Consider the following 26,149-nt stretch of genomic DNA (forward strand, 5'->3'; position numbering starts at 1 on the left):
CAGTTTAACCCCTCATTCCCATTCCCCCTGGGCTCGGTTTAACCCTCCCATTCCCATTCCCGGCTGGGCTGTTTTAACCCCTCCATTCCCATTCGCATTCCCATTCCCGGCGGATCCTGCATTCCCGCAGGGCACGTGCTGAGCCGGGGGGCCATGGAGGCCGTGCTGGCACTGGCGGCCGAGGAGACCCTCCTGCTGCTCGCGTAGGAGGTGGGGACGGGCCCCCCATTGCGCTGTCCCAGTGCCCACCCCATGCCCAGCCTGTGCCCACCCTGTGCCAGGGCATCCCCCCCCCCCCCGCCATTTCCCAGCCCATTTCCCTGTCCCAGGTGGAGCAGGAACGAGCCTTTGACCCGGAGCGCCCCTTCTTGTTGTTCCAGCCTTGGCCCTGAGGGACTGAACACCCCCTGGAGCCTGTGCAGGGGCTGCTGCCCATCGGCCTCTGCCTGCAGGAGGGTGGAGAGGCAGGGGGTTGTTTTCTGCGAACCCCCAGATTCGCCGGAGGGCAGGGCAAGGGCTCTTCTTGCCTCTTCAGCCCTGGAGGAAGGGATGGCCCCAACTGCCCATCAGGGGTATAATGCAAAAGTCAAAAGCCTGCCAAGTTTCTTAGAATGCATAAATCATTAACCGTCAGTCTGACAGCACCCAGCCATGTCTGCATTCAATAACAATTTTTCTTTGTCGTTCTCCGTGAAGCTTCACTGAGGGCGGTGATTTTTATATAGTGGACAGGGAGACAGAAGAGGAAAGGAAAGGAAGGGAAGCCCCCCGTGCACGGGATTCCCCCCCTTAAGGAAAACAATTTTATTTCTCTGCTCCGTGAGTGGTAGTGGGGGGGCATTAAAGGATTTCAGTAATTACAATTAAATTTCTTAACATTAATAACACAAATGAACATTAAAAAGTTACAAACATACAGAAATGCTGGAAATTATGCACACGTGACATTAATAAGGTTACAAACACACAAATACTTGCAAAATTATACATTAAAACATAGAGTTACTTGGGAGACAAATGCTTGAAGTTATCAGAAAGCATTGAGTTACTTGGGAGCTGGTGAAAGGCTTTCTTATATTCTCCTTTAGGCCTACGTTTAGTTCTATTTGTTAAATTTAACCAAATATGGTAGGCATTGTTTTTTAAGGCAAAGACAAATGCATGTAATGCATATTTGTTTGATTCCAAATATGCCTAAATACTTGTACTAACTCCCAGGTTACATTTGGTTGAGTTTCTTAATTGAGAGAGATATTCCAAAAAGACAAAATAAACTTGCATGTATCTTACACAATTTTACTAGCAAGTTGTTCATATGAAACAAGCAATTTCGGGAGTAGGGGAACACAAACAAATGTTTGTGGTAGGTTTTTACATATTGAAATTTGTTAGGATCAGAACATTTTCAAGACGAAGCACATGCAAACAACCCAAAAGAAAAATAACCAGCATAACTTTTCAGTCTTGCTGTTACTTCATGTTCTCATAGAACAATGAGAACCAGTCATAGCAGCTGTAGAAAGTTTTATCGGTTTCATGTAGTTTTATGTGGTTTCATTTCTTCGTCTGGCAGGTTTCTCTAAAGGAACTCATCTGGCCCACTGTGGACCCGTTAAACAGGTTTGTGGTGGGGCTGAGGGGACCCCAGTGTTGGACTGCTGGGGGCAGCTGCCCTCAGGGGGTGATTGATGCTATTCAGTTTCTGATTCACGGTCCTTACTGCTGTATTTTGACTATGTTCTCTGAATGGCCTTGCTTAAATTCTGTTAGTTCTTCAGAGGGATACAGGGGTTTGTTAACCTCTACCGGTCTGGGGTATTCCAAATTGATGTAATTCACAATTTTTCATTGCAAGCTTTTAATTTTTTTCTTCCTCATTTTGTAATGTTGAAGCAACAGATTTATTTCCTTTTCCCCCGAACTGCTTCACGTTCATCAGTCGACTGTGGGAGTTCTTTTCCTAATTGCTCCTGTAATTCCTTTATCTGCACCTTAAAAGGGCTCGAGCACTGCAGGGATGGCCCCAACTGCCCATCAGGGGTATAATGCAAAACTCAAAAGCCCGCAAAGTTTCTTGGAATGCATAAATCATTAACCGTTTCAGTCTCTGACACCCCTGCACCTTCATGCCCTGTGGAACTCTGGCTGGCAATATCCCAGTCTCCCTCCTAGTCTGCATTACCCAGTTACCAGGTGGGGAGCAAGGGAAAAGCAGACATTGCTGCAGCCCAGTATCCTGGCCCATGTTCGTTCTGCAGCCTGCATGTTGTGCTTACATGAGCTGCCACCAGGACAAACAGTTCAGGTACCTTTTGACTCCTGCTCTCTTCTTTTTTTTTTTTTTTCAGAAGTGTTTTCTTAACTACTAAGAGAAATTTTTTAAAAGGGAGTTTTCTGTCACCTCTGCTCTGATTGCAGAGGGAGGGAAGTGTAAGTCCTCTTCAGAGGGAATCCAGAGTATTTAATTAATTTGTTAATTTATTATGATTTACTTCATCAATCAAACCAGGGAAAATCTGAAATATATCCTCATTAAATTTAAAACCGTTTCTGCACATTGTCCCTTCTGCCTTGTCATTTCTCAGTGAGTTTCCAGGCTGACAAAACAAAACTCAGGTTAGTTAGAGACATGGTACAGAATTCTCAAGTCTAACTGTGTTCCCTCCTGACTGTTGCTGGTCCTGGTAAGCACTTTGTTAAGTTAGAAAAAATACAAGGTGCTCATAAAGAGATGTTTTGAATCCAGAAAGTATAATTTTGTAGTTCTGCACAATTGAACTGTAATTCCCACTTGTACCCTGATCTCTGGGGTTTTCTTTTTGGTGTAAGTACAAGTTAAAATCTGTGGGGCAACAACTGTGAAAACAATCAGGTTTCTGCTATTTTAGGTTTTCATTCTATCGGTGACTGTGGGCTAAGAGAGTGAATTGGTTCATCTGGTTGAGTGTTTTAGAGTTTGTTTTGTGAGTGTATGATCCTTGCATACGTGTTGCTTCTTGTATGTGTTGACTCAAATCTCTTTTTAGGTATCGAACTCAAATTCTCTTATTAGGGCAAGTGTCGAGATTTTGAAACAATGTTGTGGTTTGAATCCTTTGCTGTTTTACGGCTGTGAAGAGCAGGAGCAAGTGAAAGATGATGCTGATATTTCACTGTTGCCTACCATTGTAGAGCGAGTTGTTCTTCCTAAATTAACAGGTATAGGTTTGGAAAATGGTGGGGAAGGGGTTGTGGAATCTCGAGCTTGTTTGTGCTTTCAGATTTTACTGTTTTGTAAATAAATGAATGATCAATACCTGTATTTGAGTATGTTCAAGGGGGGGTAATTCTTTACTCTCTTACAGTGATTTCAGAAAATATCTGGGATCCTTTTTCTACCACACAGACATGTAGAGTGGTGGCAATTGTACAGAAACCAGTAGGTGGATACCCCTCAGTGGTGAATGCAGAAAACAAAAACACACAAGTGAGTTGGGTTTTTGCATAAGTTAAGGAATTTGAATATATTTTTACTATACTTAATGCTGGAAAACAGAGGAAGAAAGAGAAGTTTTCGGTTTATTTGATGCTCGGCAGCTTGGTTGTGAACAGTCAAGTATGGTGATAGATTAAGAGAAGGAACTCAGTGAAACCTCCCCAAAATAGATACTGGAGATAAAAAGATACACCAAATGTAAGACTTGTTGGTCTCCAGTTTTGCTTTAAGGGTCTGCTACAAATACTGTGTTTTCTTTCTTAAGATCTCTGCAATCTTTTCAAATGCAGTGCCTGGAAATTGGGTAGTTTTACTTTGCCTTCTGTGAGTGCAGCAACTGATGTTAAGAGTTCAGGCTTTAAGGGAACCTGTCAAAGTTCAGATGTTTTCATTATTACAGGCTTCTTCCCTTAAGACTGGATGTGTGCTTAAATATGTGTGCCCTTACTGTTGGGCTCACAAATGTTCTTTATTGTTTTAAAAATCAATTTCCGATTTTTAACTACTAAGCAGTGCCTTGGACATCTAAAAATAAAATGATCTGTTTCAGATGCTTTTGAAGGCATTATTGCTAAGAATGAGGAGAACACTAGATGCTGATGTATTCATGCCCTTCTATCCAAAAAAGTAAGTTTACTTTCAACTATGGTGTTAGATTTTTCTTAGCAAGTTGCTGCCTTCTGTCCACAGTTAACAGGGTTTTTCCCAGTGTGGTTCAGTGCCTGGATACAGGACATCTTTTTGTTATCCTCCTGGTAGAATTTAGCAAAGACAAGAAGGATGGAAGGGAGTATTTATGGAAATGAATTGTGTGCTGGAAACCAGCAAATTGCAGACAGAGATGTGGTCTTGGTTGCTCATTAAGAAATCTCTTTACTTTGCAGCATCTTAGAAAACAAGAACTCGGGTCCATATTTGTTTTTCCAACGTCAGTTTTGGTCCTCTGGTAAGGTGAGACAGTGTAAATACATCTGGTAAATGGTCTGAGACAGTGCAGCAATAAAATACTTCTCAAATTTGTGGAAAAGGGTAGATGGAAGCTGCTGTAATCTCTAAATGAGGATCCTTAGTCTTTGGTAATGCACTGTGAGGGAGACTGTATTCTGAATAGGTTTGCAAGATATTTTAAAATATTAAATATTTTTTAAATGTTTGATGTGTTTGATCAACTTTCTGGTTTCAGTAAGTCTTGAAATGCCTATTTTCAGTTATTAGGAAACTTTCTCCAGTGGTATGGGATCCTTTCAAATCAAACTCTCCAGGAGCTGTCCATAGACGGGCTGCTGAACAGGCACATTCTTATGGCTTTTCAAAACTCAGAGTATGGAGAGGACAGCATGAAGAAGGCTCAAAGTGTAAGTAAAATCAAACAATGTTTAAAATCACAGATTGCAATTAAAGGAAAATGTGGTTAAAACTTGAAGTTGCCTATGAAATCTCGGGTTTGGTATTTCAAAAGTTGTAGTGTCAGTGAAAAAGAGATTTTGTATTTTTTAACACACAAACTAAAGAAAGAAACTTCTCTGGCTTATACCTGTATTTCGTGTAGGTATTTTGTGGGTTTCAGTGTCACAGTGCTTGGATTTTGGATACTTTTTTGGTAGTTTTCTCATTTTTTCACTCAGATGGGTCTTGTCACCTCAATCTCAGCTGGCAGATTTCCCCAATCATGTTACATAGTTTGTAAGAATTTTCTTACATTGTATTTAACTTTCTTTTCCTGTTCTGCCTGGGTAATTGCTTGCTTTCCTAACAGTGGTTCAGTAATCTAAGAGGAGACAAGACTATTTCCCAGCTAGAAAACTCCTGTAGATACCTTGCTCTCCTGGCTGATACAATTTACAGACACAGCATTGGTTGCTCTGATGTAGAGAAGAGAAATGCAAGGTAATTACCTTGAGTTAAAGCAATTGCAGTTCTTGTCATTTGTTTTATTTTGCCTGTACATGCAAACATGAGTAACTGTCTCCATCCTGTGGAGTGTCTTTGGAAACTTCTTTAAAAGGAGACTTCCAAAATGTTACCGTGTGGTACATGGGGATATTTTTAAAGTGTCTGGACACAGCACCTCCTGGAAATACTGAAACACTGATGATACCTGTTGTACCACTGCTCAGTGTCACAGACTCTTAAGGGGCTTTGTAAAATGGAAGGAGAGGGACTTTTTATATGGGCAGATCATGTCCACTCAAGGGGCAATGGTTCTAAACTGCAAGAGGAGATATTTAGGTTGGATTTTAGGAAGACATTCTTCCCTGTGAGGGTGGTGAGGCACTGGCACAGGTTGCCCAGGGAAGCTGTGGCTGCCCCATCCTTTTAAGTGTCCAAGGTCAGGTTGGATGGGGCTCGAAGCAACCTGGGCTATGGAAGGTGTCCCTTCCAAACAAAACCACCTTTTATTCTGCCAAATTTTGCAGCTACTGCATGTGGACTATTTCACCCTGTGAGCCCTGCTGATTCCTGCATAATGGCTTCTGAATTGCAAACTGTCTTTCCTATACAGTACAAACCTTCTGATTTCATTTACACAACCAGCTGGATGAACTTTTTGGCCTTAGATCCAAGAGTCACTTTGCTTGAGTCCCATAATCAGCTTAATTAGAAGTTCAGATTAGACACATCACTGCTGGCCTGTAATGGTTTGGCAACAGCAACAGCACAGGAATAAAGAATCTTCCAGTCTTGTTATACTCTTGTGTATCAGTGTAGCAATTTGTGTGTGAAGTTCATTGAAATTTTTGAACTCTCTCTTTTGGTAGTCTGTGTCTAGGTTTGAAAGAACCTTTTTTACCAGGTGTAAGTACAAACTTGGTAAAAGTTTGTATTGGGAGAGAAACATGCAGTTAGCCTTATTTTCATGGGAAGTTCTAATTTAATTTCTGTCTTCTGTCCTGCCTTTTCCCAGCATTAAACAAATCTGCTGCTGTTGCCCTAATTAAGCAACTCTAATAAATCTGAGGCAGGAATATTTATGATATGGCTTTCATGACGTAGCCTTCTGTTGGGATATTAATCCATGTCATTGATTGTTCTACCCCTTTACTGACTTCTCCTCCCTCCTTTTAGGGAGCACATCCAGCAGGTCATAAAGCTCCTGGCGAGTACCCGAGCCCTGGATCACGCCGTGACAGTTGCAAATGATCACAAGGTGAAAGAGGTAAAGATTTTAATAGAGGGAAAAGAGACTTTTCCCACAACTCATTTTGAGCTTTAAAACCATTCCTGATGTGTAATTTATGTACATATGTAAAGTTTCTTAAACTGTATAGTATTGATCTTTGTTTCAATATGAAGTGCATTCTTATAGACAGCACCCTGAAAAATAAAAATCATTGACTTCATTTAAAACAAAAATGGAATCCCAAGATTTTCATCTTTCCAGAAGCCACCTTTTTCTCCAAGTTTCTCAAAATCTTGTTTACAAGAGTACTTTGTGCCCATGCTCAGTAGTCCTGTACTGCTGTTAATTGCTCCATGGTTACAGGGCATGTGTATAATATACTTTGTGTAATACACTGTATGCATTTATTTATAACATCATGTTGCTTTCACACTGGGTATAAAGATGTATTGTTGCATTAAGCTTTTCATTTGCTAAAAATTACTTATTTTGACAATAAAATGATCGTACTGTTGGTCAAAGGAACTGGTAAAACATTCAACTGTGTGAAAATTGTGAGCTCAAGAGCACACACATTGGAATGGAACCTGACCTTTAAGAAGCAGCTGGGCTGCACTCCAAGTGGAGCAGGTAAAAAGTGGTTTGCATTCAGAATATCAACTCAGAAGACTGTTTTTCAAAAGGGAACTCCAAACTCAATGCTGAATTATTTTAATACAGTCAAAGAATGAGAACTTGTGCTGATGGTGCACGTGTAGACGGCAGCACTTCCTGAAGTCCAGACACGTGTAAGTTGCTCAAATCCACTTTGTGTCCCATTTTGGGGTGGGGGGGTTGTGGTGGTTTTCAGGGTTTTGTTGGTTGGTTTTCTAATGTAATCCATGGAACCTGCTTCTTCAGATTAGTGTGGCTAAAGATGTCAAGAAGAATGAAGGTGAAAAAAGCTTGGAAGTATTTATATTTTAGTAAATATTCAAATGTTACACTTCCCACTAAATACCATATAAGAATGTTCTTTTAAAAAAACAAGGATCAAAGGTAAATGTAAAGAAACAAGAAAACATTTTTTAAAAATCTGTTGATTTATATCAGAACAGTAGTGACTTGGTCTTGGGGTCCAAGGCATGGGGCAGCTGTAGCAGCCTCGGGTAAAGAGCTGTTTCCACGTGTGCCCTACTTTTTTTAGGGTAGTTATAGCAATTTGCATAATGAATGCCATTTATGCTCATTTGATGGTTTAAATGAGGATGTAAAAACATCCCATTTGTAACATGCACAGTTCCTTTGGACAGCGGACAGTGTTTTTTCTGAACTCTTGGGATTGATGGAGTACGCTCAGAAATGCCTGCTCTGAAAAGTTGTTTCAATAAACTCATCTGGTGAAGGAGTTGTTGGGGCTGCAACTCGGGAAGCTTTGTTCCTTTAGGAAGGGAGCAAAGGCAATTCCGTGGGTGCCGGCCGACTTTCCACATGTCAGCCCAAAAAGCTGCTGGTGCTGGCAGCAAACAGTCTGTGTGGGGGAGGTAAAGGCCGGGCGGCTCCTGCCTGGCACTGCTTGTGGCAGCAATTCATGGGGATGTTCTATTCTGAAGGTCGCGTTTGAATTTTGGAGGTGGGCTCCAGGAAGAAAAGGACTTTATTTTTATTTGGAAATGTCAAAACCAGGATTTTGCTGAAGCTAAAGCAACGAGACCAAGGTAGGAATAGAGTTTTGGGGGAATTTCGGAGCTTTCCTGCCATTCCATTTGGTTTTGGGAAGTTTCATAGCCCGGAGGAGAGGCAGGGATGATGAGTGCCAGGTGTACAGAGGCTCACAAAAGAACTCGTTAGTTTTTAAGCACTGGGCAAAGACCTCAATGTGCGTTCATTGTTCATTGTCTTATCTCAGAAGTTCTTAAGCACCTTTGGAGTTTTAGCAAAACACCGTAAACCCTTGGTAAAAAGCCCCGTCTTTTGTCAGAAGAGGGATGAAGGCATTAAAGCCAGACAAAAACAGTCGTTTGCCGCTTGGTCCCTGGGCGTGGTACCTCTAGTTCTCTGTATAGTTCTGTGTAACTTGTGAAGTGTTGTGTCTCCTGTCTTTGTCCTGGCAGAACGGTGGAAAGAGGTCTCCTTGTGTATGACTAATAGCCTAAAGCTTTTGAGATATTTTCGTAAGACAGGACTGAATGCACTTCGAATAAAGTGGTAGGTCTGCAAAAGTATCTTCTGGTGGATAAAACTTTAAAATTTTCTAGTTGTGAAACGTGTTGTTTCATTTTACCTTACACAGCTGTCGTCGCAGAGGAAGTGTTCACATATATTATTCTTAAATAATTTAACACATAAGTAGTCACAGTATGTAAAAGAGTAAGTATTCTTGAAGACATGAGAAAGTCAGCAAGCTGAGAAGCATTTAAGACACTTACACGGATTCTTTACCCGAGTTAGCCCTGGATAACATTTCAGTAGTAGCTGTCGTCCAAAGAAAATGCAGTAAAATACAAGCCAGTCGTGTTTGGAAGTGAGGTACGTTTGTGTTGGTTTGTGGGGGTCCCTGAGAGGGAGATGTGGGCCCTGTGTGTCACTGCGGGCTCTGGGGGGGTCTCTCACAGGACAGGGGGTGCCCGATCCTCAAATAGCACTGGGAATAGCCCTGGGAATGTCACCTCCGTGTCCCTGGGCAGGGCTTGTGGAGAGCTGGGGTTTGGGGAGGGTCCTGCGGGGTGGGGATGTGACTTTTGGGGTGTTTGGGGACACCCAGGCATGGTTCGGGAAGTGGGTCCTAATGGAGGGGGTGTTGGATTTGGGGGCGTCCCAGGATTGGGTTTTGGGTGATCTGTGGAGTGCCCCCAAACAATATGTGGGATGCCCAGATCCGTGGGGTGCCCAGCACAGTCTATGGGGTGCCCACTGGAGTTATAGGATGCCCAAACCATTAAGGTGCCCAGAATGCCCATGGGGTGTCTTATTATTTAGGAGGTGCCCATTAGAGTTTTGGGGTTACCCCAAACCATATATGGGGTGCCCAGACCCTTGGGGTGCCCCAGCACATCCTGTGGGGTGCCTGAGAGAGTTGTGGGGTGCCTGTTTGAGTTATGGGGTTCCCAGCACTATGGAGTGACCATTTGAGTTACAGGGTGCCCAGACCCACGGGGTACCCCAGAAAATTTATGGGTGAGTATGGAGGGGACCCCATGGGGGGTCTGCGGGGGAACCCCACGGGTTTGTATGGGGGGAACACTGCGGAGAAGTCTGTGGGGACTTCATGGATGGGAGAGGACGACACTTAAAGGGGCTGTGGGGAAAAACGCACGGGTGGGACTGTGATTTAAAGAAAATCTAGATATTAATGGTAAAGCAAAATTTTATTACAGCTTGCCCATGGCTGGAGTCACGCAGGGAGCTCATACCTAAACAAAGTACGTGTCTACCGTGTACAAAAATGGGGTGATTTTTATACAGGTGGTTTCAAATATCTAGTACAGACACTTATTTGTTTAACACAGATTTTCTAATATAAGAATTTTATAGAAGATAATTTAAACAAAAGCTGTTCGGACTGCCCATTTACCCAGGTTTCTGCCCTCCTGCTGTGTTGACGAGGTGTTAACAGCCTTCTCTTACCAGCTCTTTATTCAAGCAAGCCAACTGAATCCAATTGCAATCCACCTAATTCCCTTCCATCCAAACCCTTTCTACCCCACCCATTCGACCCCATCCCATCCCAATCCCATCCCACCCCATCTCATTCGACCCCACCCCACCCCATTCCATCCTATCCCAAGCCCATCCCCATTGTCCCAGCCCCACTATCCCAATCCCACTGTCCCCCGGCTGCACGGGCAGTCGGTCCCTGTGCCGCGCTCGCGCTGCCAGCGCCTGGCCGGGGGGTCCCGCGCCTTCCCCCGCATCCACATCCTCCCCCGCGCCCGGAGCCGCACCGCGGTGAGTGCGGACAGGGGACGGGACCGGGGACAGGGGAAGAGAGAGGGGCAGTGGGTGCGATAGAGGGGACAGAGGAGATACAGGGGGTGAGAGTGGCTGGTGGGACAGAAAGGACGGGGGGACGGAAAAGTGTGATAGAGGGGAACACGGTACGGGAGGTGCAGGGGATGAAAGGCGGGAAGAGGGGGAGAGACGGGTAGAAAAAGGTACGGGAGGAAGGGAAGGACGAAACACGGATGGGGGGAGACAAAGGGGTAGGATAGAGAGGCGACTGGGAGGACACGGGGGGATAGGATGAAACAGGGGTGGATAACTTAGGGGGCAGGGGGGACAGATAGGAGAGAGGACAGAGGGACAAGGAAGGAAAGGAAAAACGGGGGGACAGGAAGGACAGGTAAATAGAGGGGAAAAGAGTAGATGGAGGAAAAGAAAATGTCCTGGGAAGGGACTAGGGATGTCCTGGGCGAGGGAAGAGTGGAGTAATGCACGGCCCTGCGGGGAGAGGGGTGTCCTGGGGAAACCGGGGTACTGAGGTTAAGGCGATCTTGGAATATGAGGACTCCTGGGAACAGGGGTCATCCTGGGGACAGAAGTCACCTCAGGGCCACGGAACAGTGTGGGGGAGTAGGGACCCCTATTGGTGTTGGACACTGGGGACAGGGGACACGGAGGACAGGGGGCTCTCCTGGACACTAAGCAATGTGTGTGTGGCTTCTCTGGTGCCGGGGGCTCTCCAGGGACCCTCAGATGTGTGTGTGGACCCTCTGGAAAAAAAGGCATCCACTTTGCCCCAACCCCGGTGCCCCCCCGTTCCGTTCCCCCCTTGCCCCGCTATCCCAGCAGTTCTCCCCTTTCCCCCCGTCTCCCCGATCCCAGCAGTGCCCCCCAGTGCCCCTGCAGGAGCTGTGCCTGGTGCCCGATCGCTTCTGTAGGGGCTGGAGAAGGACACGGGGATGGTACTGCCCCCGGGAAGCCACTTCGGGCACGGGGGGGCACCCACCTGGGGTACGGAGGGCACCCAATGTAGGGTACGGGGTATGAGGGGCAGCCAAATGTGGGCACAGGGTGTGGGGGGATACCCACCTGGAGTACGGGAGCATCAAAATGTTTGAGTATGGGGTGCTGGGGGGCCACCCAAATTATGGGGTCCCGTTGGGGTAGGAGGTTTTCGCAGATGTGATCCAAGGTCCCCTTGGTTGCGGATCCCGGCTTGGCGCTGCCCACGGGGGGTCCGGGTGCCGGTGCCGGATCTCCCCTGCTCGGGGCAACCGCGGGGCTGGCAGGGGCCATGGCCATCCCGTACCCTCTGGGTGAATCCCGAGGCTGGGCGCTGGATGTGGCCGTGCCCCGGAGGGAGTTGCGGGACGCGCGGGGCCGCTGCCGCCCCACCGTGCTGTGCGTGGTCAACCCCGGGGACCCCACGGGTGGGTATGAGGGGGAAACTTGCGAGGTAACCCCATGGGAACGTATGGGGGACACTCCACGGGTGAGTACGGAGGAGACCCCATGGGGGTGTCTGCGGGGGAACCCCACGGGTTGGTATGGGAGGGGGAACACTGTGGAGAAGTCTGTGGGGACTTCGTGCATGGGAGGAGAGGACGACACTTAAAGGGGCTGTGGGGAAAAACGCACGGTGGGACTGGGGCTCTGTGGGGGTCCATGACAGGACACGGGGTGCCCCCTGGGTTCCGCCGGCTCTGTGGGGGTCCCTGAGGGGGCAGAGGTGCCCTGTGGATCGAAGGGACAAGGCAGGTGCCTCTTGTGTCACTGCGGGCTCTGTGGGTGTCCCTGAGGGGACAGGGGTGCCCCGTGTGTCACTGTGGGTGTCCCTGAGGGGACAGGGATGCCCCGTGTGTCACTGCGGGCTCTGTGGGGGTCCCTGAGGGGACAGGGGTGCCCCGTGTGTCACTGCGGGCTCTCTGTGGGTGTCCCTGAGGGGACAGGGGTGCCCCGTGTGTCACTGCGGGCTCTGTGGGTGTCCCTGAGGGGACAGGGGTGCCCCGTATGTCTCTGTGGGTGTCCCTGAGGGGACAGGGGTGCCCCGTTTGTCACTGCGGACTCTGTGGGTGTCCCTGAGGGGACAGGGATGCCCCGTGTGTCACTGCGGGCTCTCTGGGGGGGTCCCTGAGGGGACAGGGGTGCCCCGTGTGTCACTGAGGGCTCTGTGGGTGTCCCTGAGGAGACAGGGGTGCCTCTTGTGTCACTGAGGGCTCTGTGGGTGTCCCTGAGGGGACAGGGGTGCCCCGTGTGTCTCTGTGGGTGTCCCTGAGGGGACGGGGGTGCCCCGTGTGTCTCTGTGGGTGTCCCTGAGGGGACGGGGGTGCCCCGTGTGTCTCTGTGGGTGTCCCTGAGGGGACAGGGATGCCCCGTGTGTCACTGCGGGCTCGGGGTGTCCCTGAGGGGACAGGGGTGCCCCGTGTGTCACTGAGGGCTCTGTGGGGGTCCCTGAGGGGACAGGGGTGCCCCGTGTGTCTCTGTGGGTGTCCCTGAGGGGACAGGGGTGCCCCGTGTGTCTCTGTGGGTGTCCCTGAGGGGACAGGGGTGCCCCGTGTGTCACTGAGGGCTCTCTGGGGGTCCCTGAGGGGACAGGGATGCCCCGTGTGTCACTGCGGGCTCTGTGGGTGTCCCTGAGGGGACAGGGGTGCCCCGTGTGTCACTGCGGGCTCTCTGGGGGTCCCTGAGGGGACAGGCAGGTGTCCGGTGTGTCGCAGGCGCCCCCTGGTGGTCACCGAGAGGCCGCAGGAGCCCCCAGCGGGACGCGGGGCCGGGCGGGGCCGCTCTGTTGCAGCTGGTCCCATTTTCCCGCCCGCCCGGGGGGCGGTCCCGCCGCTCCCCTCAGCCCCGCAGTCCCGCCCACCCGTGAGGGGCTCAAAAAAAGGGTTTGGAGTCGCCTCAGGTCGGATTTTTGGCATTTACAGGAGGGAGAGTGTGTTCGGGAGCGGCGTGAGAGGCAGTACGGCACAGAGGCAGAGGGTCTGTCGGTAGAGATGCTGGGGAACACCAGAGGAGACAGAGAACTTCGTACAGGTAAAGCTGAGGGAACTTTGCAGTTTCAAATACAGGATGTCTTGAGGGAAAACGCCAAGAACAGACTGACCATCTTTGAGGGAAAAACTGAATAGAGCACATTTTGAGGTGAATTATGAGATGTCTTGACAATAACAGAGGGGTTTTGAAGAAGGTGCCCTGAAGGGTCCCTGAGGAGCCAGGGGGGTCCCCGGGGGTCCGTGATGGTGCCCTGAGGGAGGCAGGGCGGCCCCGCTGGGCCAGCTGAGCCTCCTTTCCCGCCTCAGGCAGGGCGGGGCCGCCGTTCCCGCAGCCCTCAGACAGGTCCCTGAGGCGGCCGCAGGTGAAAGGCGCTTTGAAAAGGTGGATAAAAACTTGTGAAGTCTGTCTGGGGGAGATTATGGGCTGTTGGACACAAAAGCTGAGTGAGGAGCATTTTGGGGGGGTGAAACACGGGTCCCTGTGCGTGTCCCTGAGTGGGAGGTGGGTGTCCCCTGCATACCCCTAAGAATCTGTGAGGGGAAAAAGGGTACCCTGAGGGGTAAACAGGCGTCTCCTGTTTGGGCCCCGCGCCCGGAGCTGCCGGGGTGAGAGGAGACAGGGGAGGGACTGGGAAGGACACAGGGAGAGAGAGGGGCACAGCGAGTGTGATAGAGGGGACAGGAGGGACAGGGGAATGCGACGGAGGGGACAGGGAATGAGAGGAAAAAAAAGGGACACAGGGTAAGGGGTGGGACACTAAAAGGAGCGGGGGCGTGCCCCGTGTGTTCCTGGGGCTCTGTGGGGGTCCATGACAGGACAGGGGGTGTCCCCTGGGTTCCGCCGGATCTGTGGTGGTCCCTGAGGGGGTCGGGGTGCCCTGTGGATCGAAGGGACAAGGCAGGTGCCTCTTGTGTCACTGAGGGCTCTGTGGGTGTCCCTGAGGGGACAGGGGTGCCCCGTGTGTCACTGAGGGCTCTGTGGGGGTCCCTCAGGGGACAGGGGTGCCCCGTGTGTCACTGCGGGCTCTGTGGGTGTCCCTGAGGGGACAGGGATGCCCCGTGTGTCACTGCGGGCTCTGTGGGTGTCCCTGAGGGGACAGGGGTGCCCCGTGTGTCTCTGTGGGTGTCCCTGAAGGGACGGGGGTGCCCCGTGTGTCTCTGTGGGTGTCCCTGAGGGGACAGGGGTGCCCCGTGTGTCTCTGTGGGTGTCCCTGAGGGGACGGGGGTGCCCCGTGTGTCTCTGTGGGTGTCCCTGAGGGGACGGGGGTGCCCCGTGTGTCTCTGTGGGTGTCCCTGAGGGGACGGGGGTGCCCCGTGTGTCTCTGTGGGTGTCCCTGAGGGGACGGGGGTGCCCCGTGTGTCTCTGTGGGTGTCCCTGAGGGGACGGGGGTGCCCCGTGTGTCACTGCGGGCTCTGTGGGGGTCCCTGAGGGGACAGGCAGGTGTCCGGTGTGTCGCAGGCGCCCCCTGGTGGTCACCGAGAGGCCGCAGGAGCCCCCAGCGGGACGCGGGGCCGGGCGGGGCCGCTCTGTTGCAGCTGGTCCCATTTTCCCGCCCGCCCGGGGGGCGGTCCCGCCGCTCCCCTCAGCCCCGCAGTCCCGCCCACCCGTGAGGGGCTCAAAAAAGGGGTTTGGAGTCGCCTCAGGTCGGATTTTTGGCATTTTCAGGAGGGAGAGTGCGTTCAGGAGCAGCGTGAGAGGCAGTACGGCACAGAGGCAGAGGGTCTGTCGGTAGAGATGCTGGGGAACGCCAGAGGAGACAGAGAACTTCGTACAGGTAAAGCTGAGGGAACTTTGCAGTTTCAAATACAGGATGTCTTGAGGGAAAACGCCAAGAACAGACTGACCATCTTTGAGGGAAAAACTGAATAGAGCACATTTTGAGGTGAATTATGAGATGTCTTGACAATAACAGAGGGGTTTTGAAGAAGGTGCCCTGAAGGGTCCCTGAGGAGCCAGGGGGGTCCCCGGGGGTCCGTGATGGTGCCCTGAGGGAGGCAGGGCGGCCCCGCTGGGACAGCTGAGCCTCCTTTCCCGCCTCAGGCAGGGCGGGGCCGCCGTTCCCGCAGCCCTCAGACAGGTCCCTGAGGCGGCCGCAGGTGAAAGGCGCTTTGAAAAGGTGGATAAAAACTTGTGAAGTCTGTCTGGGGGAGATTGTGGGCTGTTGGACACAAAAGCTGAGTGAGGAGCATTTTGGGGGGGTGAAACACGGGTCGCTGTGCGTGTCCCTGAGTGGGAGGTGGGTGTCCCCTGCATACCCCTAAGAATCTGTGAGGGGAAAAAGGGTACCCTGAGGGGTAAACAGGCGTCTCCTGTGTCCCTGAGGGGTGTGAGGGACACAGTGAGAAAAAGGTGCCCTGAAAGGTTCCCCAGGGTAGATGTTGTGCAGTTGGAAGGGTAAAAAGTTTTGAACTTCGGCATTAGACTAAAGCAGGCTGTTTCACTGGGGTTATTGAGAGGGTAAACCATGAGCTAATCTACAGGTATCAGTTTTGGGAGAAATATGAGGTAAATGTCAGGGACAAAATAAACACATTAGAGGGATGTTAGCATGGGGTGATCATTTCTGGGGGAAAATCAGAAGAACTTTAAGGAAACACATAGGCAGCATTTTTGTAGCAGAGAACTTATGAGCAGGCAAGAAGATTAAAGTATTATAAAGAAAGAGGGTGTCACTTGGCTCTGCCGAATTAACATTCATGTAGTTGATTTCGTTGTACAAAGTAAAACTACAGGTTGGGTAAAAAAAGATTTTTATGAAAGAAAATTATAATCAGAAAAGTACTCGATGACTCCAGATAAGCGAAAACGTCACAAAAATAACTGCTAAGAGAAAATTTTTACTTTTATCAGCAAAGGCATTTATTGACAACGTTGGAGACAAGGCAGTTCATACTGGGCAAAAACTTGCCTAGCTTGTTTATGGAAAATAAGCTTTTTTATAGTCTTAAGTCTATAGTGAACACCTTCTAATTTCCATATTAATGACTAGGCGGAGTCTTGGGCAGAGCTTTCTTTTGGCTTCGAATTTGGGTTGGGGTCTCCTGACTTCATCCCTCGGGGTGGTCTTGACGCGTCTTCATCACTGCTGGACTTTTGCCTTTCTTTGTTCGATGACAACATGGGTCTGTAAAACTCGTAAAACCTTGGCTGTAACTCTACAAAATCCTGGCTCTTTACCACCTCATCCTATAGAGATGTCTAGGTTAGTGGAATGTGTGACTCCTAACCTTGCTACACTGGGCTCCTGACAATTTGTACTTGAACATGGTGGCTCTAGGACTTCATGCTGTTCAGTGGCCTTGCTGTGCAAACAACACTTTGCAGAGCAGAAATAGAAATTTCACAAAACTAGGGGCTTTTGGTCTCTTTTCTCTTTCAGTCCCCCCAGTGTTTCAAAGTATACAAAGTCTTTTGTTCAGTTTCAGTACTATTGGGGTTTGATATACATGTGTATTGCTGGTATCACTTACAATTTTTGTCTTTATTGCTTTATTTGCACTACAGCTACACACTGAGCAGTGCTAGCAAGAGTATTGCTGTTGCTGTAGTTATGACTGGGGGTACCAGGGACTTAAATAGCTTATGAGGCAGTGGGCAAATAGCTTATAAAAATGCTTTACCAGTGGTGGGTTTTTACTCGTTTAACTTTGGTTGTGAGACAGTTTCAATGCTTTCAGTATCATGTTTAATTTGCTTTAGCATGTGCTGAGGTTTTCTTAAGTGCCCCAGCATTTCTTTAAACAGGTGAATATCTGTGCTAGTTCTGCAATTCAGGTGTATCATGACACAACGTATAATCACACAAAATTCTAACATGTACACAGCCATAGCTCACATAAAATACATACACTGCTAAAATACTGAATAAAGTCTTTAGACTGTGGCTATTTCAAAACAAAAGTTTGTGTTAAAGTCATAATAGTTGCCAAAAGTTCAGCAATTTGTGTCGAGTGAAATTTGAGGGTTGTCGGTCTTACGGGTTCTGAGGTTTATTTTTTCTTAGGAGTTTTCAGGGAGGGTTTTCTTTTATCCAGACTGCTGGGAACAGGGTTAGCAACATTTGAAACAGTCTATTTCATCTTTCTTGTAGTGGGTCTCCTGAAAAATTCTTAACATACACAATCACTAAAGGTACATAAATACAGTTTGCTAACACATAATGTTATTTTATTTAATAGAATTTTAATAAATTTTCTTGATTGGTTAATTTTGCACAGGAATGTTTCTGGTCACTTAGGAAAGAGATCCGTGAAAACTAAAAGGTAACGGAAATCTCCCCCCCCGTTAGGAAATTAAAAGGCAATTTGCTGACTTTTACTTAATAGGCATCTTTTGTTTTGCTGCCGTGAGTGCCCCCAGAAACAGGACTTGGAGCCCAGTTAATGTAGGATAAGATAAAAAGGTACATTCTTTAATGGCCAGGCTTGGGGCTTTTAGGAATACATGATGACATCTTCGTGCTGCCCCCTTCTTCCTAGAACACTGATTTCCATGGGGTTTATAATATTGCCCACCCAATGCCCAGTTTACACATCTCTCAGTCCAGCCCCAGTCCCACCCCTGTGCCATCCCCCAGGATTTGGGGACTGGGGTCACTGGGACCCCCTGTTCTTCATCAGCTCTTTTTCCTCGGGCTTTGGAGTTTTTCCAGTGTTCTCAGACTCAAGGTTGTTGATTTATGTTTGGTCTTGTTTTGCAGACCTTTCTGATAGTTGTCAGCTCTTGTACCTCGAAGAGAGCCTAAATAGCTAAAAGAATTTGAGCTCCTGATCTGTGGTAGGGGTTGGGATGTATAAACAATGAACATGAGCTGTTACAAGTATGAACACTACATTTGCTACAGTTACAAATATTTCTAAAATCTATAAAAATGAAAAATCAGAAAACCCCTTTGGCATCAGTTTATTGCTCTTTGTTGTATTTTGGTTCTAGTATTTGGGTTATTTCTCAAAGATGTTTTCCATTGAAATGTAACTTGTTTTATTGTTGTGAACAGGTTTGGCTTTACTACTCAGGTTTTTAATTTTTAGTGTGTTTTTTTCATGCTCAGTTTTGCAAAGTGCTAAACTAACTTTGTATGTAGAAACTAATTAACTTTTTTGTTACTATTATAAATTTTGTATTTTTCTTTGAAATCTGACTTCTGATACAGTATCTGTTTACCAGGTTTTTGTTTGTTTCTGGAACTAGGGCTGCTATTTGCTTTTCATGGTTTTAGCAGCTTGTTTTGCTTTAGCATTGGCTTTTATGTCACTTACTTTTTGCACACTGGGTGTCCCCCACGCTCCTGGGGGGCTGTGAGGGCTACACGGACAGCGACAGGTGCCGTGAGGGCGGTGGGGGGGGCTCGGCCGTGCCGTAGCTGTGCCCTTTCCCCGCCGCTCCCCTCAGCCCTGAGGCAGGGCAGGCGAAAGGTGCTTTGAAAAGCTCCTATAAAAGCTTGTAGAGTTGCCCTGGGGCTCATTTTGGGTTGTTGGAGACTAGGGAGTGTTGGACTACAGCATCAGAGCGCAGCAGGGTGTTTCGTGACAATTCTGAGGGAAAAGCTTATTGAACTGAGGCTTCATGAGGTAACTCAGCGGCCACAGAGTTTGATAAAGCTGAGAAAACTGCAAAAGGACACTTGAGATATTTGAAAGGAAAATCATTATGTAAAGTGTCAGGCCAGAAAGAAGATCTCTGAGAGAAAAATTGACTTACTGGGCTTTTCCTGAAACGGGAACATGTAAAAAAAAAAAAGAGAGTGCCTATGGGGGACAAAAAAAACATTTTTCAGAGCAATCTGGCATAACTATTAGGGACAGAATAAACATCTTGGAGGGATATAAGCATGGGGCCATCCTATTTAAAGACAAAATCAGAAGTACTTCAGGGAAGACATTGGTAGCATTTTCATAGCAGGCATCTGCAAGTTGGCAAGACAATTTAGGTAGGAGAAAGAATGGACATTTAAGCAGGCTGTGCTAAACTAGCATTCTGGATGTGTGCAGTTCTTTTAGTTGTAGAAACTAAACTTGCTGATGGGGTGAAGGAGACAGATTTTTCTGAAAAAAAAATTCACCATCCTAGGGAATGACTCCATAAATTAGGAATACTGTTTTACGTTCTTTCCAATCATGGAGTCAAAGTTTAACAAAGGATCTTGGACGTAATTTTCCTGTAAGAAGAGAAAAAGAATGGTAATAAGTACTTCATGCCGAGTCCAGCCACAGATTTTTCAAGCAGCAAACGGGTTAGAAGGCTGAAAAGGGAGGAAAACAAAAGAAAAGAGGATGAATCACATTAAAATTTTGGTGTGGGTTCAGGAGACAATATATAATGAAAACAAGTACTGCTCCAAGACTTAAGTCCTTGTACAGGAGTAGAGGTTAATAGAGAGACCTCAGGGCTAACCCTCTTCTCTTTATCTTGCAGAAGCTGTCGAGAAACAGATGGAGATGGACATCGAGGAAAGAGTGCAGAGGAGGATCAGCAGCATCGAGGTCAAGAGGGAGCACAAGACAGGCCTTCTGGGCAAACAACTGGCCCTGCCGTCATCTGGACAGACACACATGTTGAAGTGCAGCAGGAACCTTCAGGGTGCCCCGCTGGCTTTCATTGGGCGACCCCCCCGTAAACAGGGCTGGGTCTTTCCTTTGGTGTTTTTGGCCTTTTGCCACGGTTCTCCTTTGGCTGCCCAGGGAGAGCGGGAAACACTGTAAGGAGAGTGAGAGAGCCCTTCTCCACATCCCAGGGGCAAATGGAGGTATCCTGACTGCAGGCCACCGTGTCAGCGGAGCAGGGCTTCTTTGTTTCCCTTGGTGCCTTAGTGCCTGGTGGCGGCTGCTGGCCACGGTGACCCCCCTGTAGCCTGGGCATGTCACAGCCTGTGTTCGTTGTCCAGCCTTGAAGCCGCCCTGCGTAGTCAGGGGCTTGAGGTGTCTGGGCAGGCCAGGGCAAGTCTGAGGCCGTGTTCTCCCGCTGCTGGGCGTCAGGAATGGCTCGCCGCAGGTTGCTGCTCAGAGCTTGCTCCCTCTCCTGGGACGTTGCCCCTTTGTGTCTCTGTCTTGTCTTTGTCGGTGTGAGTGAGAGAGCGAGCGTGTCCCTTGGTCCCCCTAGAAAAGCAGGTAGCGTAGCTTAGGCTTCCCAGGAGGGAAAGAGGGGCTCTGTGTAGGAAGCTGTGGGGTGCCATCCGTACTGCACAGCAGCAGGTGGCCGCCTTAGACATGGCCTGGCTTGTGCAGAGGCCACGAGGGCCTGGCAATGTGGAGGGGCTTAACAGCTGCCAACGAGCAGAGGACATGACATGGCCCAGCTACAAAGCGTCACAGTGGACGACAGGCGCCAGCAGCCACAAAAGGTGGCAAGGCAATAAAGAAAGCCGTGCCCTGTTTTCAGGGTGGGCTGGGGTTGAGAGATGTCCATTTTCCCATCGGGGGTGAAGAACGGGATTCTCACTCTCCTTCCTGAATTGCCCTCTCTCTTCAAACAGCCAACGAAGCACCGTTAGGAGGGAGGGTGTCTGGGTTCCCCCGAGGCGGAGAGAAGGAGCCTCCGCAGGCCTGTGGGCCCAGGGCCGCCCGTATGTCTGGGCCAGTGCCCTGGAGTCCCGGGCACTTTGCAGACTAGCAGCGTCTCGAGCCCTCTGTAGTCAGAGGTGCAGCCTCGTTGGCCAGTGCTTTGTATGCCCAGCTTCCTTTGCCCAGAGGGCCTGGCTCCCAGCAGCAGACGGGGCATCGCCGTGACCACTCAAGGTGAGGTTTGGAGAGGTTTGTGGCAATGGGGGGCTCTGTGGGTGGGTTTGGAGTGACTTGGAGGTCTCCCTCTGGAGATGTAGGGTCCCGGTTTACTTCCTACGGAGGAGCTGGTGTTTCTCACACCTGCCTGTGTCCTCCTTCCTTTGCAGAAACCATGGGAGAAGAGAGCGGCGGCATCGTGCGGACGGCAGTGCTGACGTGGGAAAACGCGGAGGTGGCACCAGTGGAAGTTGGAGCGTTGTGTGGAGCCGTGGGGGGGTGTGGTGGGAGTGGGCAGGTGGTGGTGGCTTGGGGAGCTCGCTCTGGGTGCCCGTTTCACTGACTTGAAGGAGTTGGAGCTTCTCGGACTCAACTGTGTTATTCTCTTTGCTTGACGGAAGCCATCCGAGAAGAAAGCAGAGCCAGGAGCGTGGGACGGCGAGGCAAAAGAGTTCAGAAGAGGATCAGCAGCGTCGAGGTCAAGAGGGAGCACAAGAAAGGCCTTCTGGGCAAATGAACCTCTTTGCCATCACGGGGTCAGGCATACACGTAGGAGTGCGGAGGGCATCTTCAGGGTGCCCCCGCTGGCTTTGCGCTGGGTGACCCCCCCTGTAAACAGGGCTGGGTCTTTCCTTTGGTAGTGTTGGCCTTTTGCCACGGTTCTCCTTTGGCTGCCCAGAAAGAGGGGGACAACCCTGTAAGGAAGAGGGAGAGTCCCCTTGGCCACACCCGATAGGAGAATGCAGGTCTCCCGACCCCAGCCCACCCTGTAAACAGGGCAGGGCTTTTTTTTTTGCCTTGGCTCCTTTGTGCCTGCTGACGGCTGCTGGCCACTGTGACCCCCTGTAGCTGGGCCGCGTCACAGCCGCTGTTCTTTGGCCAGCCGTGAAGCCCTTGAGCGTAGTCAGGCCCTTGAGGCCTCTGTGCAGGCCAGGGCGAGTCTGAGGCTGTTGTCTCCTGCTTGTGGGCGGTAGGGATGGCTCGCCGCAGGTTGCTGCTCAGAGCTTGCTCCCTCTCCTGGGACGCTGCCCCTTTGTGTCTCTGTCTTGTCTTTGTTGGTGTGAGTGAGAGAGCGAGCGTGTCCCTTGGTCCCCCTAGAAAAGCAGGTAGCGTAGCGTAGGCTTCCCAGGAGGGAAAGAGGGGCTGTGTGCAACAACCGGGGCGTGCCCTCAAAACCCACAAACGGAGACACGGCCCAGCCTCGGCCCTTCTTTCCGAGGAGGCAGCAAAGCCTCTCGGTGACCCGCCTGTAGCCAGGGCCTGGGTCTGTGCCAGTGCTGCTGGTGATGTGCCAGCATGTGCCCGCCCTGTCTTCAGGGCTGGGGCCCTGTCCTCGCGACCTTAGGCCGTGGAGGGCATTGTTGGGGGTGCCGAGCCTAGAAGGGGCAGCCTTGTAAGCGGGGCTTTGTACGACCCCAGTGCTCGGCGGGCGGTTGGAGGGAGCCCCTGTAATCAGGTGGGTATTCCTGGCCCTGGCCGTTCCGAGGTCCAGGGCCGAGAGGTGAGCAGCTCCCTGTCCATGGAGGAAGGCCCCCAGGCCTTAGGCCGTTAGCTGTTTTTCCTGGTACTGGAATCTTATTGCTATTAGTGCAGGGGGAAGCCGAGTCCTGTGGCTCCCTGGGTGTGCACCCGCCCGTAATCGGGGTCCGGGTCTGGGAGCCTCGGTGCTCCCTCAGCTGGCAGGCTGTGCGGGGCGACCGCCCCGTTAGCGGGGAGCAGGTCTGGGTGCCCTCGAGGCGGAGAGAAGGAGCCTCCGCAGGCCTGTGGGCCCAGGGCCGCCCGTAAGTCTGGGCCAGTGCCCTGGAGTCCCGGGCACTTTGCAGACTAGCAGCGTCTCGAGCCCTCTGTAGTCAGAGGTGCAGCCTCGTTGGCCAGTGCTTTGTATGCCCAGCTTCCTTTGCCCAGAGGGCCTGGCTCCCAGCAGCAGACGGGGCGTCGCCGTGACCACTCAAGGTGAGGTTTGGAGAGGTTTGTGTCAGTGGGGGGCTCTGTGGGTGGGTTTGGAGTGACTTGGAGGTCTCCCTCTGGGGATGTAGGGTCCCTGTCTGCTTCCTACGGAGGAGCTGGTGTTTCTCACACCTGCCTGTGTCCTCCTTCCTTTGCAGAAACCATGGGAGAAGAGAGCGGCGGCATCGTGCGGACGGCAGTGCTGACGTGGGAAAACGCGGAGGTGGCACCAGTGGAAGTTGGAGCGTTGTGTGGAGCCGTGGGGGGGTGTGGTGGGAGTGGGCAGGTGATGGTGGCTTGGGGAGCTCGCTCTGGGTGCCCGTTTCACTGACTTGAAGGAGTTGGAGCTTCTCGGACTCAACTGTGTTATTCTCTTTGCTTGACGGAAGCCATCCGAGAAGAAAGCAGAGCCAGGAGCGTGGGACGGCGAGGCAAAAGAGTTCAGAAGAGGATCAGCAGCGTCGAGGTCAAGAGGGAGCACAAGAAAGGCCTTCTGGGCAAATGAACCTCTTTGCCATCACGGGGTCAGGCATACACGTAGGAGTGCGGAGGGCATCTTCAGGGTGCCCCCGCTGGCTTTGCGCTGGGTGACCCCCCCTGTAAACAGGGCTGGGTCTTTCCTTTGGTAGTGTTGGCCTTTTGCCACGGTTCTCCTTTGGCTGCCCAGAAAGAGGGGGACAACCCTGTAAGGAAGAGGGAGAGTCCCCTTGGCCACACCCGATAGGAGAATGCAGGTCTCCCGACCCCAGCCCACCCTGTAAACAGGGCAGGGCTTTTTTTTTTGCCTTGGCTCCTTTGTGCCTGCTGACGGCTGCTGGCCACTGTGACCCCCTGTAGCTGGGCCGCGTCACAGCCGCTGTTCTTTGGCCAGCCGTGAAGCCCTTGAGCGTAGTCAGGCCCTTGAGGCCTCTGTGCAGGCCAGGGCGAGTCTGAGGCCGTTGTCTCCTGCTTGTGGGCGGTAGGGATGGCTCGCCGCAGGTTGCTGCTCAGAGCTTGCTCCCTCTCCTGGGACGCTGCCCCTTTGTGTCTCTGTCTTGTCTTTGTCGGTGTGAGTGAGAGAGCGAGCGTGTCCCTTGGTCCCCCTAGAAAAGCAGGTAGCGTAGCTTAGGCTTCCCAGGAGGGAAAGAGGGGCTGTGTGCAACAACCGGGGCGTGCCCTCAAAACCCACAAACGGAGACACGGCCCAGCCTCGGCCCTTCTTTCCGAGGAGGCAGCAAAGCCTCTCGGTGACCCGCCTGTAGCCAGGGCCTGGGTCTGTGCCAGTGCTGCTGGTGATGTGCCAGCATGTGCCCGCCCTGTCTTCAGGGCTGGGGCCCTGTCCTCGCGACCTTAGGCCGTGGAGGGCATTGTTGGGGGTGCCGAGCCTAGAAGGGGCAGCCTTGTAAGCGGGGCTTTGTACGACCCCAGTGCTCGGCGGGCGGTTGGAGGGAGCCCCTGTAATCAGGTGGGTATTCCTGGCCCTGGCCGTTCCGAGGTCCAGGGCCGAGAGGTGTGCAGCTCCCTGTCCATGGAGGAAGGCCCCCAGGCCTTAGGCCGTTAGCTGTTTTTCCTGGTACTGGAATCTTATTGCTATTAGTGCAGGGGGAAGCCGAGTCCTGTGGCTCCCTGGGTGTGCACCCGCCCGTAATCGGGGTCCGGGTCTGGGAGCCTCGGTGCTCCCTCAGCTGGCAGGCTGTGCGGGGCGACCGCCCCGTTAGCGGGGAGCAGGTCTGGGTGCCCTCGAGGCGGAGAGAAGGAGCCTCCGCAGGCCTGTGGGCCCAGGGCCGCCCGTAAGTCTGGGCCAGTGCCCTGGAGTCCCGGGCACTTTGCAGACTAGCAGCGTCTCGAGCCCTCTGTAGTCAGAGGTGCAGCCTCGTTGGCCAGTGCTTTGTATGCCCAGCTTCCTTTGCCCAGAGGGCCTGGCTCCCAGCAGCAGACGGGGCATCGCCGTGGCCACTCAAGGTGAGGTTTGGAGAGGTTTGTGGCAATGGGGGGCTCTGTGGGTGGGTTTGGAGTGACTTGGAGGTCTCCCTCTGGGGATGTAGGGTCCCTGTCTGCTTCCTACGGAGGAGCTGGTGTTTCTCACACCTGCCTGTGTCCTCCTTCCTTTGCAGAAACCATGGGAGAAGAGAGCGGCGGCATCGTGCGGACGGCAGTGCTGACGTGGGAAAACGCGGAGGTGGCACCAGTGGAAGTTGGAGCGTTGTGTGGAGCCGTGGGAGGGTGTGGTGGGAGTGGGCAGGTGGTGGTGGCTTGGGGAGCTCGCTCTGGGTGCCCGTTTCACTGACTTGAAGGAGTTGGAGCTTCTCGGACTCAACTGTGTTATTCTCTTTGCTTGACGGAAGCCATCCGAGAAGAAAGCAGAGCCAGGAGCGTGGGACGGCGAGGCAAAAGAGTTCAGAAGAGGATCAGCAGCGTCGAGGTCAAGAGGGAGCACAAGAAAGGCCTTCTGGGCAAATGAACCTCTTTGCCATCACGGGGTCAGGCATACACGTAGGAGTGCGGAGGGCATCTTCAGGGTGCCCCCGCTGGCTTTGCGCTGGGTGACCCCCCCTGTAAACAGGGCTGGGTCTTTCCTTTGGTAGTGTTGGCCTTTTGCCACGGTTCTCCTTTGGCTGCCCAGAAAGAGGGGGACAACCCTGTAAGGAAGAGGGAGAGTCCCCTTGGCCACACCCGATAGGAGAATGCAGGTCTCCCGACCCCAGCCCACCCTGTAAACAGGGCAGGGCTTTTTTTTTTGCCTTGGCTCCTTTGTGCCTGCTGACGGCTGCTGGCCACTGTGACCCCCTGTAGCTGGGCCGCGTCACAGCCGCTGTTCTTTGGCCAGCCGTGAAGCCCTTGAGCGTAGTCAGGCCCTTGAGGCCTCTGTGCAGGCCAGGGCGAGTCTGAGGCCGTTGTCTCCTGCTTGTGGGCGGTAGGGATGGCTCGCCGCAGGTTGCTGCTCAGAGCTTGCTCCCTCTCCTGGGACGCTGCCCCTTTGTGTCTCTGTCTTGTCTT

The 26,149-nt window shown here is 51.2% G+C and overlaps 1 protein-coding gene across 8 annotated transcripts; it reads left to right on the forward strand.

The window, feature by feature from the left end:
* The first annotated feature begins 1,633 nt into the window (after nt 1-1,633).
* On the forward strand, nt 1,634-20,925 carry LOC139677784 (PAX3- and PAX7-binding protein 1-like). 8 transcript variants are annotated; one of them, XM_071568069.1, is made up of 16 exons: nt 1,634-2,305; nt 3,053-3,198; nt 3,345-3,466; nt 4,026-4,102; nt 4,360-4,426; nt 4,684-4,830; nt 5,232-5,362; nt 6,542-7,226; nt 7,317-7,384; nt 8,189-8,293; nt 8,690-8,783; nt 8,869-8,945; nt 9,027-9,104; nt 9,953-9,997; nt 15,177-15,285; nt 19,926-20,925. In XM_071568069.1, the coding sequence occupies exons 1-8, from the start codon at nt 2,127-2,129 to the stop codon at nt 6,687-6,689; spliced, it is 1,017 nt and encodes a 338-aa protein (XP_071424170.1). In that variant the 5' UTR covers nt 1,634-2,126; the 3' UTR covers nt 6,690-7,226; nt 7,317-7,384; nt 8,189-8,293; nt 8,690-8,783; nt 8,869-8,945; nt 9,027-9,104; nt 9,953-9,997; nt 15,177-15,285; nt 19,926-20,925. The 8 variants fall into 8 exon arrangements, with proteins under 8 accessions (XP_071424170.1, XP_071424207.1, XP_071424151.1 ...); XM_071568106.1 differs by having other exon boundaries at nt 3,027-3,198; nt 8,869-9,104; XM_071568050.1 differs by having other exon boundaries at nt 8,869-9,104.
* Nucleotides 20,926-26,149: the final 5,224 nt, after the last annotated feature.

Source organism: Pithys albifrons, chromosome 1 (genome assembly GCF_047495875.1).
Source record: "Pithys albifrons albifrons isolate INPA30051 chromosome 1, PitAlb_v1, whole genome shotgun sequence".
NCBI lineage: Eukaryota > Metazoa > Chordata > Aves > Passeriformes > Thamnophilidae > Pithys > Pithys albifrons.

What these genes read in the sequence shown, in the direction of transcription:
- LOC139677784 (XM_071568050.1), top strand. Translation starts at nt 2,127, where the DNA reads ATGCCCTGTGGAACTCTGGCTGGCAATATCCCAGTCTCCCTCCTAGTC. An exon ending in TGTTCTTCCTAAATTAACAG is followed by an intron (nt 3,199 to 3,344) that starts GTATAGGTTTGG and finishes ACTCTCTTACAG; the next exon opens with TGATTTCAGAAAATATCTGG. An exon ending in CAGAAAACAAAAACACACAA is followed by an intron (nt 3,467 to 4,025) that starts GTGAGTTGGGTT and finishes GATCTGTTTCAG; the next exon opens with ATGCTTTTGAAGGCATTATT.